Source organism: Rhinolophus sinicus, chromosome 17 (genome assembly GCF_057876585.1).
Source record: "Rhinolophus sinicus isolate RSI-liver-muscle chromosome 17, RSI-T2T, whole genome shotgun sequence".
NCBI classification, from domain to species: Eukaryota; Metazoa; Chordata; class Mammalia; order Chiroptera; family Rhinolophidae; genus Rhinolophus; species Rhinolophus sinicus.
Genome location: NC_142517.1, coordinates 146,730,789 through 146,748,913, shown reverse-complemented (window position 1 = coordinate 146,748,913; position 18,125 = coordinate 146,730,789). Strand labels below are relative to the sequence as shown.

The window sequence follows — 18,125 nt, the reverse complement described above, 5'->3', positions numbered from 1 at the left end:
CATGCATACTTTAATGTTTCTATTTTATGTATTTTGGGTATCAAAATTGCACTAGGATCACAATATTTTCTTACTGCTAAGAGATAACCATAGGCACTTAATCATTTATTTAAATAATCTACAAAATGGAACATAAGCATAAAATATTGAAATTGTTTATCTATTTGAAGTGCTAACAATTTTTAAAAAGACAGTATATAGCAAAGGAAAACTAAATTGATATATTTTAATTCTACAAAAATGTATAAATATTTAAATCTGTAGCAAAAGAATAATTATACCATTTAGTAATGCTTACAATACTTAAAATATGTAAATCTTTATGCACAGTCTAGTTTTATAAATGTTAGATAACTGTGTGCCAAGCATATATCTAAAACATTTTTGAAATGATTTCCCTTTAGCCTTGACTACACTGACCAGAAAAAAAACAAAAGCTCCAAAAAATAAAAAATAGAAAAAAAGAAAGGAAAAGAAAAATCATATAATCATCAAGTCCTATTTTTTTCTGTTTGTGCTTTTTTTTAGCTGAAAGTACAACTGAAACCAAGCAGCAGCTTATGTTCATTTTTTACACCAAATTAAATGCATGATGAAAATCTCATTTTTTAACCATTATAGATAGAGCCTTCATCATCTAATTTCCTGTCCTCATTGTATCTCATTACAAAAAGAATATTAGGTGATTTGTCCTCCCCAGCTAAAAACAAAAATAAAAGGATAACTTCATATGATGATGACATAAGTGTCATAGAAGTAGTCTTTATCTTAAAAGATAGTTAACAACAACAACAAAAAAACTGTTCTACATCACTAGTATTTCAGAGGGTTTTAAAACAAATACAATGGAAAATTGCCTTTAGAATTTATTGAACAATATAAAGCAAAAGTTGGACACAAATTTACACAAACTATTTAAAACACATTGCTAGTGTTCATTCAACACCTTAAATTTATACAATAGCTTATAATTAATAGCAGTTTCAACATGGTGTAGTCACACCAGATGTGTTCATGTGCTGTACAGAAAAGTGACTGATTTTATCTATTCCATATTTTGACATATTGGGGAAAAATGGAAAAGAAAATGGCAAGTAGTGTTGTGCGGGGGACCCTGCTCGCTGTGCCATTTGTCTTGCGGGGCGGCTTGCGGGTCCCACTCCCCACATAAAAATGCAGGATATGGCTAGGCCAAAAAAGAACACCCACGAAGCCATAAATAGGGGAGTTATATCACTATATTCTCTCTGGTGGCCTGGCGAGACACACGTAGTAGTAGCCACATGATCCGCAGTCCACCATTCACTTCTCTGCCTGCCAACCAACCAACCAATCAGTGCAGCCCCACAGTTACATCAGTAGCCAATTGGCTAATCAGACAGCTGATGGCCAACCAATCACAAATGATGGTCGTTTCCACGTGAGGCTGACAGCCTGGAAACTGCCCTTGGGGACTCTGCCCCCACAGGTAGTGACTCAATCCTGAAACACAAGCTGCATTAAGATTTAGTAGAATTTTTGCTGTCTAACTGAATTGAAAATTTATTAAAGATTTGCAGATATCAGCTATGCAGAAAAACAGTTTGTGGATGGTAATACGTCCTTGAAGGTCTTGAATTTCTTAAATTCTTCATATTTGTTAAGTTAGCAACTTCATAACCTAAGAATGCATACATGTTTTGCCTCCTCTGAGACCAGATTTTACATCTATAAATGAGGTATGAGTAAAATGGTTGTGATCAGATAAAATCATCATTTCTCAAGTGGTGAAAACAATGTAGGGGGTAGCTAGTATTTTGAGGTTTATTGAACCAATTTGTACTACATTCTTAACTTCCCACCAAAAATAAATAAAATCATTCCCGTTGTTCCTGTTTTATCGATACAGTTATTCTTCTCTCTCTTTTCACTTTTTTCCTTATGATTTATTAGGCTATTTCTAAGCACCATGGCAAAATCAAATCTACGGGTTCTGTTTACTAGAGTGCACACAGCTCCACTTGGAAGCCTGGGCATCTCTCCTGATTACCCTGCAGTCCTTGAAACTGAATAACCTAGAACCTACCCAATGTTCACAGGAATACATAGTTTAATTATCTGTACAAGCTGTAGGCCAATATTATGTTGAACTTGAATATAATCATAAGGAAAATGGAAGTGAGGGTAGAGTATGCTCAGTTAGTTACTGCTGAAGAGACTTTGCTTCCCTGAAACCCAGACTGCCTAATAATGCTAGGATGTTCTATAATTAGGCCGTTTCCTTGATTTTTGCTGCAGGTCTTTATTTATTGCCTATGGTAGAATTTTATAGAACTAATGTTATTTAAGTATGAAAGGCAGTGAGAAGTTAAATTTCTAAAGTTAGTAGCTCTAAAGAAAAATATCTCTAAAGAAGACAAGTTAATATTTTTGAAGAATCAATGTACTTACCACCAAATGTTTAATGAAGACATTTTTCTCATGAGTGTGCCCTTTCTATTATATTTGTGAGTGCTTTTCAATTGCATACAGAATTAGGTAATATTAACGAAGACGAGTCCTGGCAACACTGCTAATCGCTATATGATCTTTGGGCAAGCCACTTTATATATCTGGGTCTCAGTTTTATTATCTATAAACAGAGAAACTAAGAACAGATCATCTGTTAAGTTTTACGTTTCTACAATTGCATTTTGTTCATAGACTTACACTTAGAAATCTAATAGTAGCTCCTGTGAAACCATGAAAATACATATCTTTTACAGAAAAGGATATATGTCTCCCTTCTAAAAATAAAAATCTTATTTGTGCCTTCAGGTGGCCGTTAAACACAGCAAAAAATAAGAAAAACATTTTTCTCTTAATGAAGCAACTTATATAATACAACAGCAAATCTATAAAATGGTGTATATTTCATTTCCATAAGGCAGGATATTCTATCATTAAGAACAAATATAGCCCATACTTTAATTTGAAGAATATTAGGAAGAAAATTATCATTTGGAATGCAAATTCTATCTAAATATATTACTAGACTTTATTTTAAATTTTAAAATACTGTGCAAAAAAAAAAAAGAGATATGTACAGTAGCACTTAATAACTTTAACACACACTTTTTTCAGTTCATTCATTCAAGAAATATTTGAAGAATACTTACTATGTGCCAAGAACTCTACTAGATACTGGGGATACCACAGTGGAAAAAAAACTGACAAAGTATTAGCCTTTATTGGGCTTCCATCCTAGGCTGTGTGATGGTGATGTTAGGGTAGACAGAAAGTAAAGAAGCAAATTTGTAGTTTGTCAGAGAATGAACTGGGCTATCGGAAGGTGGGGGAGAGAAGGGTTTGCTTTACTGATGAGATAATATTTGAACAAAGACCTTAAGAAAGTGAGTCAGAGTTCTGTGGTGCAGAAGGAATAAAGCACAAAGACAGAAACTTGCTTGGCAGTGAAGTAAGGGGCAGAACAGTATGAAATGTACTAAGAAACGTGTGTGTGTGTGTGTGTGTGTGTGTGTGTGTGTGTATACATGCACGAATGCACACACAAAGAGAGGGGTGTCATTCATGAAGGACCTTGAAGACCACTCTAAGAAGTTTGTATAGACATGAGAAGTCATTGGAGGGCTGTGAGCAGAAGTGACACAATCAAATACATGCTTAAGAGAATCACTATGGCTGTTGTATTGGGGGGGAAAAAGGCTATTTAGGAGCAAGGGCTGGGAAATTAGGGAACACAATTATAAGTATACTGCAGTTAAAAAGGTTAGAAGTAGTGACACATAGTAGATGTAATGGTAAGTCATTGTTTTCTGGTTGTATTTCAAGTATAGAATCAAGGGAATTTCTGACAGATTAGATGAAAGATGAAACAGAAAGAGAGCAGTCAAAAGTGACTTTAGGATTTTGAGTTGAGCATTTGGAAGGCTGGAGTTGGCATTAACTGTACTGGGGGCGACTTCAGAAGAAGAAGTTTAAAGTCATTTGAAATATCTTAGTCTAGCTCCATAGACAAGGAAAGTATAAGATGAATGCATTGTGAACTCAGTCATGATTTTAACTTTCTGTCCTGAATACAAAATAAATGTTTTGGAAAAGAAAACTGAATTAGTCATTGCTTTCTATACTTTTGGTGTTTCATAATATTTTATGTCATTCTTTGTCTGTTAAATACTCTAATAGCCTATGCTAACACCATCTGAGCAGACTTTGAAAATTCTTCTCTGACATGAAACTAATGCAGTTTTCATTTCTCCTGTATTTTTGCTGAGACCAAAATGCACTTTCAAATATTTAAAATGCTAGTAAATGTGTCAAATTCAGTGTTGATGGAGTGGAGTTTTTATAAAAATTTGTCATTGACCATTATGTAGATAACATATGCATTTTGATTGACACATTCGTAAGTAGGACAGACTGTATAAGAGTCCTAGAGTATTTATACATTTTAAGTTTAAGGGCAAATTGTGCAGACATTTCACCATAATTTAATCATGACAAGAGGAAAAGGGGCGGAAAAAAAGACTGAAAATGGAAAATATGATTATTAAAGTCAGTCCTCAGTTGACTTGTGGGGCCATTACCAATTTAAAGCAGTGGCTCACTAGCTGTTGGGAGTCACAGCTTCCTTGTAAGTTTGCTGTAAGCAATGGATTCTCTATTCAGAAAAAAAAAAAAAAAAAGTGCCCAACAGTAAAACTTTTACTTACAATTGTAAGATATTCAGGGATTCCCAGAGATCTCGAGTTGAGGGATGCCTACACTTTAAGGAGCAAATCTCAATGTTCCAGGTTGTAGATTCTTTCCCTAGAGTTGTACCAACATAAAGCCTAAAAGGAAGGAATGCTAGCTGGGAAAACCATACAACATTTTACAGGTCTTCAGAAAGTTTCCTCCTTTTCATTATAAAGCAGTGTGTGTGTGTGTGTGTGTGTGTGTGTGTGTGTGAGAGAGAGAGAGAGACAGAGAGAGAGAGAGAGAGAGAGAGAGAGAGAGAGAGAGAGAGAGAGAGAGAGAGAGATTGCTATAGCAAAACTGATTAATATTTTTTCTCAAAGCTTTTTAAGACAAGATGAGAGCCAAAGACATGACATCTTCTACTCTAAAGAATGCATCTTTCATTTCCCCCTCCAAATTTTTCTTAGCTGCTGAATGTACTTATAATGAATACATATATATGTAGAGCAACTTTAAGCACATTTTAAATGTGCTTAATTATTAGCACAAATCTCACTGTTAAATATTAAATTTTATCAGCACAAATCTCACTGATAGATTTTTCTGACTTTTCATGTCTTCTGGTCATGTATTTTGAACACAAAATGTTTTAAGATAGAAAAAGAATATGGGAAGTTAGCCTAATTACGATTGTGTTCTTTGATCCATAATTTATGGCAAATGACATCTAGCAGTTTAATTAACATAAAAATTTAATGGATGTATATTGAATTCATTCCCTGATGTTGAAAATTTTAGATATTCTAGCATAGCAATGAAATTCTGATAGTAGTGCATTTTTTTTTTTGAATTATAAAATGGTAATAGTGACCTAAAATCTTTAAATGTGAAATAATTAAAAATTAGGGCTAATACTCTACCCTTTAACTATAATTCTGTACAGCATAAATAACAAGTCAAACTCTCTACAGTGAAAAGGGACTGTATAGTTTATGTGAGACAGAGACAGTGTTTAAAGATTGAGTTTCTGACATCAACTCTGGGACCAATGATTGTTAAAAATTCAGTCCATGTTAGGAGTGATGCAACCTAAACACATTATCTTTTAAAATAATTTAATTGTTGCAATTTAGCTTCATGTTACTACCCTCAAGGCCTAGCTTGTGTCTTCTGATTTAATGTATTTTAATTGAATTTTCAAATTCTCCTCCTCATTTTTGTTTAAATATGATGCTTTTATAACAACTCTATGAGAAGTCAATATCCAATTTAAATTTTTTTCTGGTACAAAACTCAGAACTTATATTGTGCGATGACTTCGTTGCTTGGAAATAATTCAATGTGTGGCTTTGCTGTTGACATAGAAATTCAATATGCTTCCATGAAGGTCCAGTACAAACAGAGTGAGTTTATAAAATAATTGTTACTATTTCATAATGAAGATACTTTATAAGGCATTTACATTGCCTCTCAATCACCATGACAATAAAAAATAAAAATAACCCCCCAAGTAATCCTATGACATGAGGGTAATACAGATTTTTTTTAAAGCAAACAATTTTTTTTTTTTAGTTTTCCTGATGTTTAATAACAGTTTGCTATTATTTATATTTTTATGTGCTTTTGATCAAATACAAATTTTAGTAGGGAAATAAGCAAACATTCCTAAAAATGAATTATAAACAACGGTGTTTTAGAATACTAAAAGGATTTTAAAACTTTCAATTCAGTAAAGTTAATATTTTTCCTTAATTGAAATAATGGAAAAACAAAAGTGTAGACACATTCATGGCTTGGGGAAAACAGTCTTCATGCCCCCAAAGTCATGTTTCTTAGCAACCACTGTTGGGATCTGCTTCCACTACAGTCCTGCATGGTAGGCACCATTTTGTCTTCTTCAGAAGGTTCATCAAGACATTGGTTACTGTTAACATGTCTCAAGGTGAGTCTCTGTAAAAGATAACCAATAATCAGTGTAACATAATGTACCTTTAACTTCACTACCACATCAGATTAAATCTATTATTTTAAGAAAAAACCTTTGATTTTTTTTAAGTATAAATATTGTGATATGTTTGTAAAAGGAAATGTGCACAAGTGGCTCTGAATTAATTATTATACAACTTCTACTGTTATAGTTTCATCATTGTCTAATACACCTTTATTTGCAGACAGTTAAACAAGTTGGCCAGCATTTATGATGCACTGCCAGGAATTTGGGCTCCTTTGCAAAAAGCCCATTTGTGATCTCTGAGTTCAGTTGAGGGTTGTAAATATTAACAAGCTTTCACAAAAGCTTAGCTTTCTTAGGCATGTGTTATTCAGTAACCATTTAGTAAACGTGCAAAGAAATGTCACAGCTGTGACCCAAATGAGCAAAACTGTTAGAGATGTTCCCATTTCAAAACACTAAACAAGCCATAGTATCTGTGGCTGAGAATTTCATTGTAGAAGAACAATTATAGCAAAGATCTATCTCACTTGATAGTATGCTATGCTCACCTTATTTTGGTTTGCATTTTTGAGAATCTTAAAAAAAGTCAATATCAAATAAAAACAGGGATGTGATGGTCATATTTTTAAATATTATATCTATATTTTATTTTCTTCGTAATAACAATATCCATTAATAGGCATCTTCTTAGCACCCAAATGCTGAAATGCAGTTCCCAAAATTGCATTATGTTAACTGGTCATTCAACGTCTTTTCTTTCAAGTTTATATTTACATTTTGAAAATATTTTTTTTTTTTTGACTTTCAGATAGACATTGTAAATCTCCATGCTTTATACTAATTTCGTCATAGTACGATACATTTTTGCTCAGTTTCATGAGCAATGTCTAGAACCATACTATCTAAAACATCCCCCACCTTGGTCATCAGAAGAGAAGTATTTTAGTATTTGGGAAGTGATATGCAGGTGTACCTTGAAGAAGGCATACCACATAGTTTTGTTGCAAAACTAAAGGTAGACAATTTACCAAAATTAAAGGTAGACAATTTTTTTGGCTCTTGATATTACAATTGAAAGTTGGATGAAAAAAATGCAGAGGGAATATAATAAAAGTGGTGGAGAAACACTGTCTAGACAATTGTAATATGTTTGGATTAGGACTGCAAACACCTTGGGCTACCCTGTACTGAGAAATGATGGAATGGAAAATAGGCTTATGGTGAAGACGTTTAATAGACAACAAGCAGGAAATTAAAAGAGCAAGGCTGTTAGATGTGAAGGAGATTTCAAAATTGAGGCCTCTGTTGTTGCTCTTTCAATAGATGGAATCAAGCTGTTTATACTATAAAATGGAGAAAAGAAATGGCCAAAGATAGGCAAGAACGCAGTTGATTTATGCTTATGATGCCAGAAATTATGTTGTTGGCTTATGAACCAACAGCCAACTTGAAAAGAGCCCATTCAAAACAAAACAAAAACATTTTTTTTTTTCTTCTGGAAAGCCCTTGTTAAAATCAACAAAATATTCTTCGTTTTTGTTATATACCTGACATCCTTTGTGTATATATGCCCTTTCTCAAAAAAGTTACTTATCCTTGCTTGCTTCTATTTGATTCTTTAAAAAAAAAGTTATATGACTTTAAGGAATAAATTGAATATTTGTTGTTAATTACATAAATAAGGATACTTTAAAAATATTAGTAAGTATTGTTTTCTCTAAAAAACATGAATATTTTCTTTGAAGAAGTTCATTAATAGTCAAAAGCTACAGCTCTAAAGATAACAACAAACCAAAGCCCTCTCATTTTAATGTTGTACAATAGAAAGAGCAGACATTTTAGGATCAGACATTTGTAAGTATGAATTCCTGACCTCCCACTTACTGGCTGTAAAAACTTGGGAAAATTACAAAATCATTCTGAGGAATCAGATTCTTTGTCAGAAAAACGCTTAGTTACACTTACAAATACATAAAAATGCTCTTACCTTTACTGCTTAAAAAAAAAAAAAAAACTTGACCTTCAGTCAACTAACTGTAATCTCTTGGCAACCTGCTAAACGTAAAAATGTTAAATATGTTTCTTACCATTACTTATGGTAAAGAAAAAAAAAAAGACGTCTAATTGATAAACTGTAACTGGATCTAATGAACTGCATTATAAATACCTGATAGGAGCAAAACTGTGGGCTTTTCTCACTTGCAAGACTTGTTCCACTGGTTTACTTGAAGCTCTGCCTATGGAATTGTTACAGAGGTACTGTCTCCTGTGAGGCATAAATCTGTTTAAGCCAGATTGTTTCCCATGCCTGTCTGATGTGGCTCTCATCCCCTTGCACAGGACTGTCACCTGTGGAGAAGCTGGCTCCCATAAGGCTGCCTGAAGTGCTATGGGGAGTAATGTAAATTCTGCTCAGAGAAACAAGTTGTGGTTTCTAGCCTAGAATTCTGTAAGGAGACTTGGGAGACTGAATGTTTAGTTAAGTGTGAGAAGACCCCTGGTTGAGCATTGTATCTACCGGGTATGGTTCTTTGAAAGCAAACTAAGATAATAAATGTAAATTGTCTTGTACACAGGTTCTCTTTGTATAAAAGGTCTGGGTTTTTTCAGCTTTCCAATGCACATTTAGAATGCCCTTGTATCGAATGCAGTTCTAATCCAAACCATACCCCTTCTCTCCTCTCCCCGCCATGCCTCCACGTTCAGCCTTATTACAAGCATTCCAATCTCAGTTGTGTACTCCATAACAACTTTTAACTGGTTCATCTGAACCAGAAACACTCCCTAACTTCCTGTGAGTTTTCTAGCAGGAAATTGGACAATGTAATATGCTTTATTTATAAAACAATCCCCTTAACATCAAGAACTAGGACATGTTCTTAATTGCACTTTTTATGAGAATTCTATACTATTGTTTTTTTACTTAAACTGAATAATGTTTCATTTTATTGCTTAATGCAAATACACTTAGAAATCATAAAAGTGAGAAATAAAAGGTACACTTTTTAAAAAGCTTTTATTATAATTATACCACTTAATCAACCACAAATAAATGCTTAGAATAATTTACTTCATATAGTTATTGTAAAATACCTTGATCTTCAATAATGCATTGGCTTAAAGTTTCAACTTAAAACAATGAATTGCAGAAAGTGTATGTTACATCTGCATACAAGCAAAGTATCTTAATTAAAATGAACAAAATTAAATAATTTCAATGTTCCACAAAAATCCATTTTTGGCTATGTTAATTTTCTTATTGATTTTTCAGCTATAATGCAAAATCTATTGTCACATAGACATGGCTGTAATTAGCCTAAAAAAGAGCTAATATGTCATATATATTCCATCAATTATATGTAATGAATATATATTTGAAATAAAATAAACTGGAAAATAATCTATTAGTTATAAACTAAGCCCTAATTAATACATGCACACTCCAAATTAAAGAGCAGCTAAGCAGTAAAAGACAAAAATAACTCCATGGAGAAATAGCACATAAATATTTTTCTTAAGCACATTTTAAAGAAGTTTGCAGGTTTTAATAACAAAACATAACAAAAATACTAAACTAATATTAATAAAGTCTGCAACACAAACCTCCAAAAATTATTAGAGAACATAATCAGTAGTATTCTCAAAAATATTTCTAAAAACTTCCATTCTGGTATAGTTTCTTAGTAGCCATTTTTGCAAAGGGCTATCATTACACATTTCCACAGTGGGCTGTTGGGAGCCATCAGCTACTTTGCTTACTGAGAGACAGGACTGGGTGATTATGTGAAGAAGAGTGTAAGTCTGTTTGACAAAGAAAATAATGAATAACAACAGAACCAAGTACAAAGGCAGTAATAAATCAATCATTCCTGACAACATACAATTTCTACTGGATAAGAATGGAAGGCACACGTCAAAATAATTGCATCAATGGAGCTGTGAGCCACATCCTTTTAGATGGCTTTAATATTAACTGTATTTGGTCGGAGTAAATGAAGACAAGACAGAAGATGGAGAAGAGCCTGAGATCAAGTGATGAGAATTTTTGATGGAAAAGGTTATATTCTCAGTGTTTGTTCTAGTGATGAAATGCTTTTAGTGCTACTGAGTTATTTTGTGAGTGGAGTCAAAACCATTGACTAGTCCAGTTTTCAGTTATGGTCTTTGGCCTCCTCTTTCCTTTGCTCTAAATTTATTTTGTACTCAAATAGTTCCCACTGTGTTTTCACCGGGCTAACCTGATGGTGTTAAAACAGGATCAAATACATGGTGGAAGGAGAACTGACTCTGGGTGGTGAACACACAATGTGATATATAGATGATGTATTAGAGAATTGTACACCTGAAATCTATGTAACTTGACTAACCACTGTCACCCCAATACATTTGATTTTAAAAAGAAAGTGTCCTACATATGTATTGCAACATTCATCTGAATGTCAATTACAAAATTAATAAAGGAAGGACAAAGAAAAAGATTAACTTCACTTGGGCTCTTAATTCGACTTATTTCTCCAAACACAATTTGTAATTATTTGTCGGTTTCTTGTTTTCCATCTATTTCCTCAGAAGAAACATAAGTTCCAGGAAAGCCTGGGACCATAACTACCAACAGCATCAAGCCCAGACCCTGCACACAGGAGGCCCTGGTTAGTTGATTAAACCACTTAGTGAAAGGCCAATGCTGAAACTACATTCTGATAATTAAACACATGTCTTGGACACCTTAACAGATACAAATCATTGGATTTTTCATGTCAAGGACTAACTTTCTACACTAAAATCATAGATAAAAGATTTAATAAAGATAGGAGAGGTAACATCATATATAATAAATTTAATTTGTAAAAGAACACTGTTCAGTATATAGTTTGATTTATTAAAGAAATTAATTTTTGGGTGGGCGTGGTTTAAAATCCAAACTCGAATTTCCTATCTACGAGTATACTGTTTACAATCTGTAGGTTTGATAAGCCTCTACCCTCAGAGACTTTTCTTTTTGCAACAAACTTTTCTTGTTAAGTTTCATGTTGACATCAAAGATCCCAGTGTTAGTGATTGTGAATTTCATGTGTCATTAAAAAGATAAATAAATTATGAACTCTTCCTTGGTTTGAAACGAAAACAAAACTTGATTTTACTTATGCTCAGCAAATGTAACTTCAGAACATGAAGAAGGTATACAAAATACATTTGTAATATATTCCCCCAAAAATATTTATCACATGAATCACCATGAAAAAAAATCCAAAGAACTTTCACTCCAGGTACTTCCAAAATGCCATAAAGTTGTTATTCAAAATGTTAAGTATGATCTCCTTGTTATCTGTGCTTTTGTTAGAATACAATGAGTATTCTAAAAAACAACTGTAAATGTTTAACAAACAAGAACTCAAATTGCAATACTAAATTATTAAATTTCTTATTCACTAATTGATTCTATGTAAGAAATCACAGCTATGGGTCAATGGGAATATGGAAAGGTAATACTTGCTAATATAGGCAGCATTCAAAAGGCAAATCAAGCAACTGTTTTTATTAGGAATGCTACACAGGGAAATGGCTAGATTGCCAGTTACAGATCACTTACCTTGAAATTATATTCCCATTTACCTGCTTTCTGATAAAGGTAAATAAAAGGGATATTAAGTAAAGTCTAAATATAAGCTTCTGTGATTTCAGTAAATATCAATCCAACACATTTTACCTACTGAAAAAAAAAATCCTTACATTGTGACTCTCTGAAACATTTAATACAGATGAATATTGAATTCATAACAAGTAATTTCTCAGTCAACATGCACAGTCACATGAAAAACAAGACTAATTTTTAGCATCATATTTTGCTCCCTTTTTTTTTCTTTGTTGCATAGTGTTTGTCAAGCATAAATGTTCTGTTCTAAAATTAGATTGTCACATTGTATGTAGCTGCCTGGATGTTCAAAAAGAAATGTGATTATGTGCACTTATTTCAGGAAAATATACATTTCAGATGGATTGGAACACAGTTGTGATGTTCAAATATAATATAAGAAAACCTGAATAAAATAGAATGGATGAATGCCAGACCTTTATAAAAATACTTTAAAAAATGTTTCAGTGAGATAAAACACAGGATTTTTTCTCCCTTTGTGTTTTAACTCTATGGCAGTGAGCTTTCATAGCACCAAAATGTTCAGGTAATTTATTCAGGAGATTCTAGGCCAGGTGGGGATTATGCAGTTTTGCTGATGATGCTCAGGGGCCCCAAATTGAACATGATTGGCCAGGTATAAGGTGGTATCAAAATAAATTAATGGCTGTGTGATTTAAGAAATATATTTTGGTGATTTATTGTTTGGAACAAAATTATAGGGCAAACTAGAAAATAGTGTGAGGAAACCATGGATGCTAAACATTTTAAAATATACAGGAGAGACCAAACCAATGAGAGTTGTCCTATCCCAAATGCCAACAGCATCTCCTTGAGAAACGCTGTTATAGCAGCTCTGACTCAACTCATCTTGTGACCAAATACTCTTCCCTGCTTGCTTCAGCTTCAGTGATGTTAAAAGCTTTATCCCGGGAGAAAGAGAACAGAATGGAGGAAGCCACCTGGCACAAGTGTTGTTTTGGTCACAGGACTAATTGTGATGTTCTTTTAGCAGAAATTCAAAAACAGAAAAGATTAGTAGGGTTTTACACAACCCCTTCTAATCTGAGCCCAATCATCAGATGGAATTCAGATTAGATTTAGACCAAACCTGTTCTTCCTAAATTTTGTAGATTATAAGGATCTAGGGGTATGATAGCTGAAGATTATGGAGTTTCTTTTTGATGTGATGCAAATATTCTAAAATTGATTGTGGTGGTTGTTGCACATGTTTGTCAATATCCTAGAAACCACTGAACTGTACACCTTGGTAGGTAAATCATAAGATGTGTGAATTATATCTCAATAAAGCTGCTTTAAATATGGGGGATAAAAATATTTAGTTAAGGAAGTGGGACACTGTATTTCAAATCAAAATTGACCATGTATTTATTGCCAGATTATGTTTAGTTTCATTCAAATAAACATAGAAGCAAATATATATTAATTAATTATAATATGAATATGTATAGCTACAGTTTGTAAATAATTAGACCATACTGACAAAGTAGTTTTATAATTGCCACTTTGTCCAAATTGACAGCATTTATTGCAAAATTTTTTCAAATGATTAAGGAAAGGAGAAATTCTATGTAAATAAATTTTGATACCACAAATAATTGATAGTATTTAATTACTTATTTCATTTATAATATTGTAAATTTAGCTTATTAGATCATCATCATTGAAATCATCTAGTTGTTTCTAGTGTTTCAGTGACTTCAACAGAATGTAATATAGTGGAAAGACTACTGGATTGAGTGCCAGAAACCTGGAGTGTACAAACACAGAGAGGACATTTAAATACTCTAAGCTTATGTTTACTAATGTGAAGAACACAAATAAGAATAATATTATAGAATTGCATGCAAAAACATAAGAAATTATAGCTAATCAATAAACTTAATTGCCTTCTATTCTACTCCACTCACCTAAGTAAACAAACCAGTTGGAGAGACTCCATGTTTTGAGACTTTATAAGACTGGTTCAATTTTTCTCTGGCTATTCCAACAAATCTATTTCTATTTATGACTAGCTTTTCTAAGATTGAAAGGACTCCAGGAGATATGGTGATGGACTATTTCAGCTGTTCACACTGTGAGATTCACAATTGTACTGATAACTAGCTTTCTTTGAATACTTTATTAGGACCTAAACCCTGCCTCGGCCGCTGTCAGGGTGATCTTTGTGTTTTAGAGTCTTCCTAATAAAGACTGAAAGAAGAGAACATTAAGGTACGTTTCAGCTCTGTAATTCTGTGAACTCCATCAAATTTTATTCTGCTTTGAAACTGCACCACCTCAGAAGTTTCTCAAAGAAGAGTAAATTTGCCTTTGATTGCAATAGATAAAGAATAAATTAAAGAAGCAGCAAGCAGCACTTGTCTACTTTCCACTGGTTGGAATATAAGAAGACTAGAGCTGCTTGGCAGTTACTCCTCTTTTCCATCTCAGCACCTCCCCTTTCGGCTCCTTTTCCCTTCCCCATCTCTCCTAGAGGCCTGATCATTTTCCAAAGTGTATGTGTGCCTTTTCCTAGCTTTGCAATATTTTTCAACAGTGTACAAAAAGACTAAGGAAGATAAGTAGAAGTTTGACCATAGTCTAGAACTTTCCTTCTCACTCTTTTAAAATTGTACATGAATGACCTGGGGGATTTTTGTTAAAATATAGGCTCTGATTTAGTGTGTCTAGAGTGGATTGTCAGGATCCTGATTTCTAACAAGTTCCCAGGTAATGCTGTTAGTCCTAGAATCACACTTTGGGTAACAGTAATTGGGACTATTCTGTACACTAAAGTGACCCTAAAACTAACACTTAAAGAAAAGTTAATCATAAAAAATAAATATTACATATCAATTTCATTAAAAAAAGCCATCTGAATTTTTCTGACTTCTTCACAAATAAAACCAAAAAAATTTCCAGAAAGGCAATATATCATTCCTACAATTACTCCATTCTCTTGTGACTTCTCTACATTACAATTTATACATTTTTTAAAATTTTGCATTATGATTTAAAATTTTTAATTTAGAAAGTTTAAGTCACAATTGTATTTGAAAACATAGACATAAACATATAAGACAGTAAATTAAACTATGTATATACTTTTAAGATGATTTAGACAGTTTATTTAAAAATAAATATTTGTCAATAACTATGACATAAACTTTTTTGTATCTGTTTTAGAAACAAATCTTACAAAGATACAAAATATTGCAATACTCTAAAAATACTGCAATACATAACTCTTAGTCATACAAACTAATAAATTAGAAAAAACCAAAAAAACATTTCTGTATCTTAGGTGAAGCAACCCATTTTTTTCACTTTTCTTTCAAATTCCCTTGGTATTCAACAATCTTGCTACTAAATGATAAAAATATAAACAAGAGCATATGCCTAATTACCAATAATAGTTATTTCAGAAATGAAGAAATCTGAGTTATGTCATGACTATAAAAGCCATTAGCCAATCAAAAATTATAGAAAAGTTTAAAGACTATAAGTGGTATTCTGAAACTCAACTGTTTTGTCTTTTAAAAAATATGTACACTCATTCCTTTTTTCTTATAGATATATGTTATAGTTCTTGTAGCACAAGCCCAGTAAAGTCTTGGGTTCCTGGTGAAGACTAAAGAGCAACAACAACAATAAAAAAGTTTTATTTAAAAATATAATACTTTCAGGATTTCTCCTTTTTCTATACATTTATCTGTACTTTTCCTAATAGGAGAGGCAGGGAGCTGATTAAGGACCCAGATTTACCCATATGTATTATTGAAGGAAATGTCTTCTGCAGTCTTAATATGAAGGGTGGTGATGACAATAGTTCAAGAGAAAAAATGGTGGTCGAATAAAGAAGGTGAATAAAATCAAGAGTCTGAAAAGAACTTACTGGACTGTGCAACACAGGAAGGATTCATGGTGTTTGTCCTTAATTATGTCCCAGAAGAAGAATATGTTTTATCCAGAGAGCTTGGTAATATTGTATACATTTTAGGGCCAAAATTTAACCCTGTGTAACCAGTTTCAAATAACATAAGAATTCAGTATGTAAATTACAAGGACATTCAAAATGTTTTTAAAATGAATGCCTTGTTATTATAAAATATCAATAATACCAACAACTCTGAAGATTGGTTTTTAAAATGTTACTCTTGCAGAATATTCTAAGCTTTCGCAGAACACTGAATTTGTGTAATTCATTTACCTCCATTGTATTATTTATCTTACAAGAATAAAATTTACTTTTTAAATAAGTCACCGACCATTTGATAATGTAGAAAATGTAACAGAGACGACCAATTCATTTTGTTAAGCAAAGAGAACAGAAAGAAATTAAGCCGTTCCAAGGCAGCTTTCTAATGCAGAGGACAGTATTTCTTTTTTATTAGCTCCATCTGATGGTTGATCTGGTTTTTACACACTGCCAGGCTGCAAATTCCCAACAGTAAATTTGTTGTTTTCTCTCCTGCTCTTTTCTCCAAAAGATGTGCTACATTGAAAAGATGCTGTGTAATTGATTATGAACCTAATTAGTTTATTATTGAATTTTTCAAAGTATTTACTATTATGACGAGCATTCACTCTAATCTTGTTAGCTTTTTCCTTTAAAGTTGAGAAGCATAAATATTAGAGATTACAATGGTATAAAATTTAACATTTGAAAATATGTTGTTAAAAATATGAAAATCATTGAAATTGTCTGTATATGCACACCACGTGCACACCTCTCAGATTAGCATAGCTTGCCCCTTGCCTAATTTATGTTGAGCATGTATATGTGATAACAAATATTAAGCACATAAAAATTACTTTATCTTTCTCATTTATATTTTATACTTATGGACTAGTTTTGCAAATCCGCCTTATATGATAAATCATTCTCATGTTATCAAATATGTGCATGCATGCTTGAAAATGCAGTTCTTCCAATGCAGAAAAATAGAACTTAGGATTTAAATGTATTTGATATAACTGAGTTTAAGCATTAAAAAATAAGTAAATTAAGGAAAATACTATACCTCCGCATCATATTCCCATAACTGATTTCCTCTCATATGGTGGCATTTTAACATGATGACTGGTCCATTGAGTCTAGAAACATCCAAGCACAAATCATCGGTTCGGATTTCTTTGTCAGCAGTATAAGAAAATACCTGAAAATATAAAATTCAGCTATAAAATAATATCTTCTTAAAAACAAGAAAGTCACTGAATAGCAGATTTATTTGTTGAAGCTTTCATATCAGATAAATTTATGTTTTCAAATGATCTCTGCTGTGTGATCTTGAGAAAGCTAGTTCACCTCTCTGAGTCCTTCTGCAAAATAGGGAGAGTATCATGTTTTATAAGGTTTTTGTGAAGCCTCAATTTAACAAATTTATGAAATGCTTATTATTTGCTGGTACTGTACTTCCTGCACTAGGCTGGCCTTATAAATCTCACAACAGGTTCAATAAAAGGAAGTTTGTAAACTGTGTGGAGCTCAACAAAGGGCAGTCCCTGTTCCCACCACCATATGACTGATTCCTCACTCTAGGGACAATGATGTTTTCCAAAAGGAAGTTTATTTTTTTCTTTCTATAATGTAAATGCATCACATAAATTTTATTAACTATTTTCAGTGGATTCCTAAAGTTTGTAGACTTATCTAGAGAGCTCATTAAAGGTAGGCTCTATGCTTATCTTTCTCATATCGTTTTGGCTGGGCTTAACTACAATTCTTCTCAAAATATCTAAGAAATGTCAAAGTGGTTTGTAGGCACATAGTTAGCTAATTCAAACGGATACTACATAATCTCTGTTACTTTGTTCCTGGTGTGAATAATTTATAACATTGACTATTAAAGTTTCATGAGAGTTATTAAGCACATA

The 18,125-nt window shown here is 32.7% G+C and overlaps 1 protein-coding gene across 6 annotated transcripts in view; it reads right to left on the bottom strand.

Moving 5' to 3' along the window:
* Positions 1-853: 853 nt before the first annotated feature.
* GALNT13 (polypeptide N-acetylgalactosaminyltransferase 13) overlaps positions 854-18,125 on the bottom strand; it is a 462,057-nt gene continuing 444,785 nt past the window's right edge. For 2 of the 6 annotated variants that reach the window (XM_074336499.2, XM_074336497.2), the window contains exons 12-15: positions 17,273-17,407; positions 12,204-12,233; positions 10,217-10,414; positions 6,474-6,609 (exon numbers count right to left, since the gene is read on the bottom strand). In XM_074336499.2, the coding sequence (XP_074192600.1) occupies positions 10,229-10,414; positions 12,204-12,233; positions 17,273-17,407 (351 nt within the window). In that variant the 3' untranslated portion in view covers positions 6,474-6,609; positions 10,217-10,228. Of the gene's footprint in view, positions 6,610-10,216; positions 10,415-12,203; positions 12,234-17,272; positions 17,408-18,125 lie in introns of all 6 variants that reach the window. The other 4 variants (XM_074336508.2, XM_074336507.2, XM_074336503.2 and 1 more) reach the window with 3 other exon arrangements.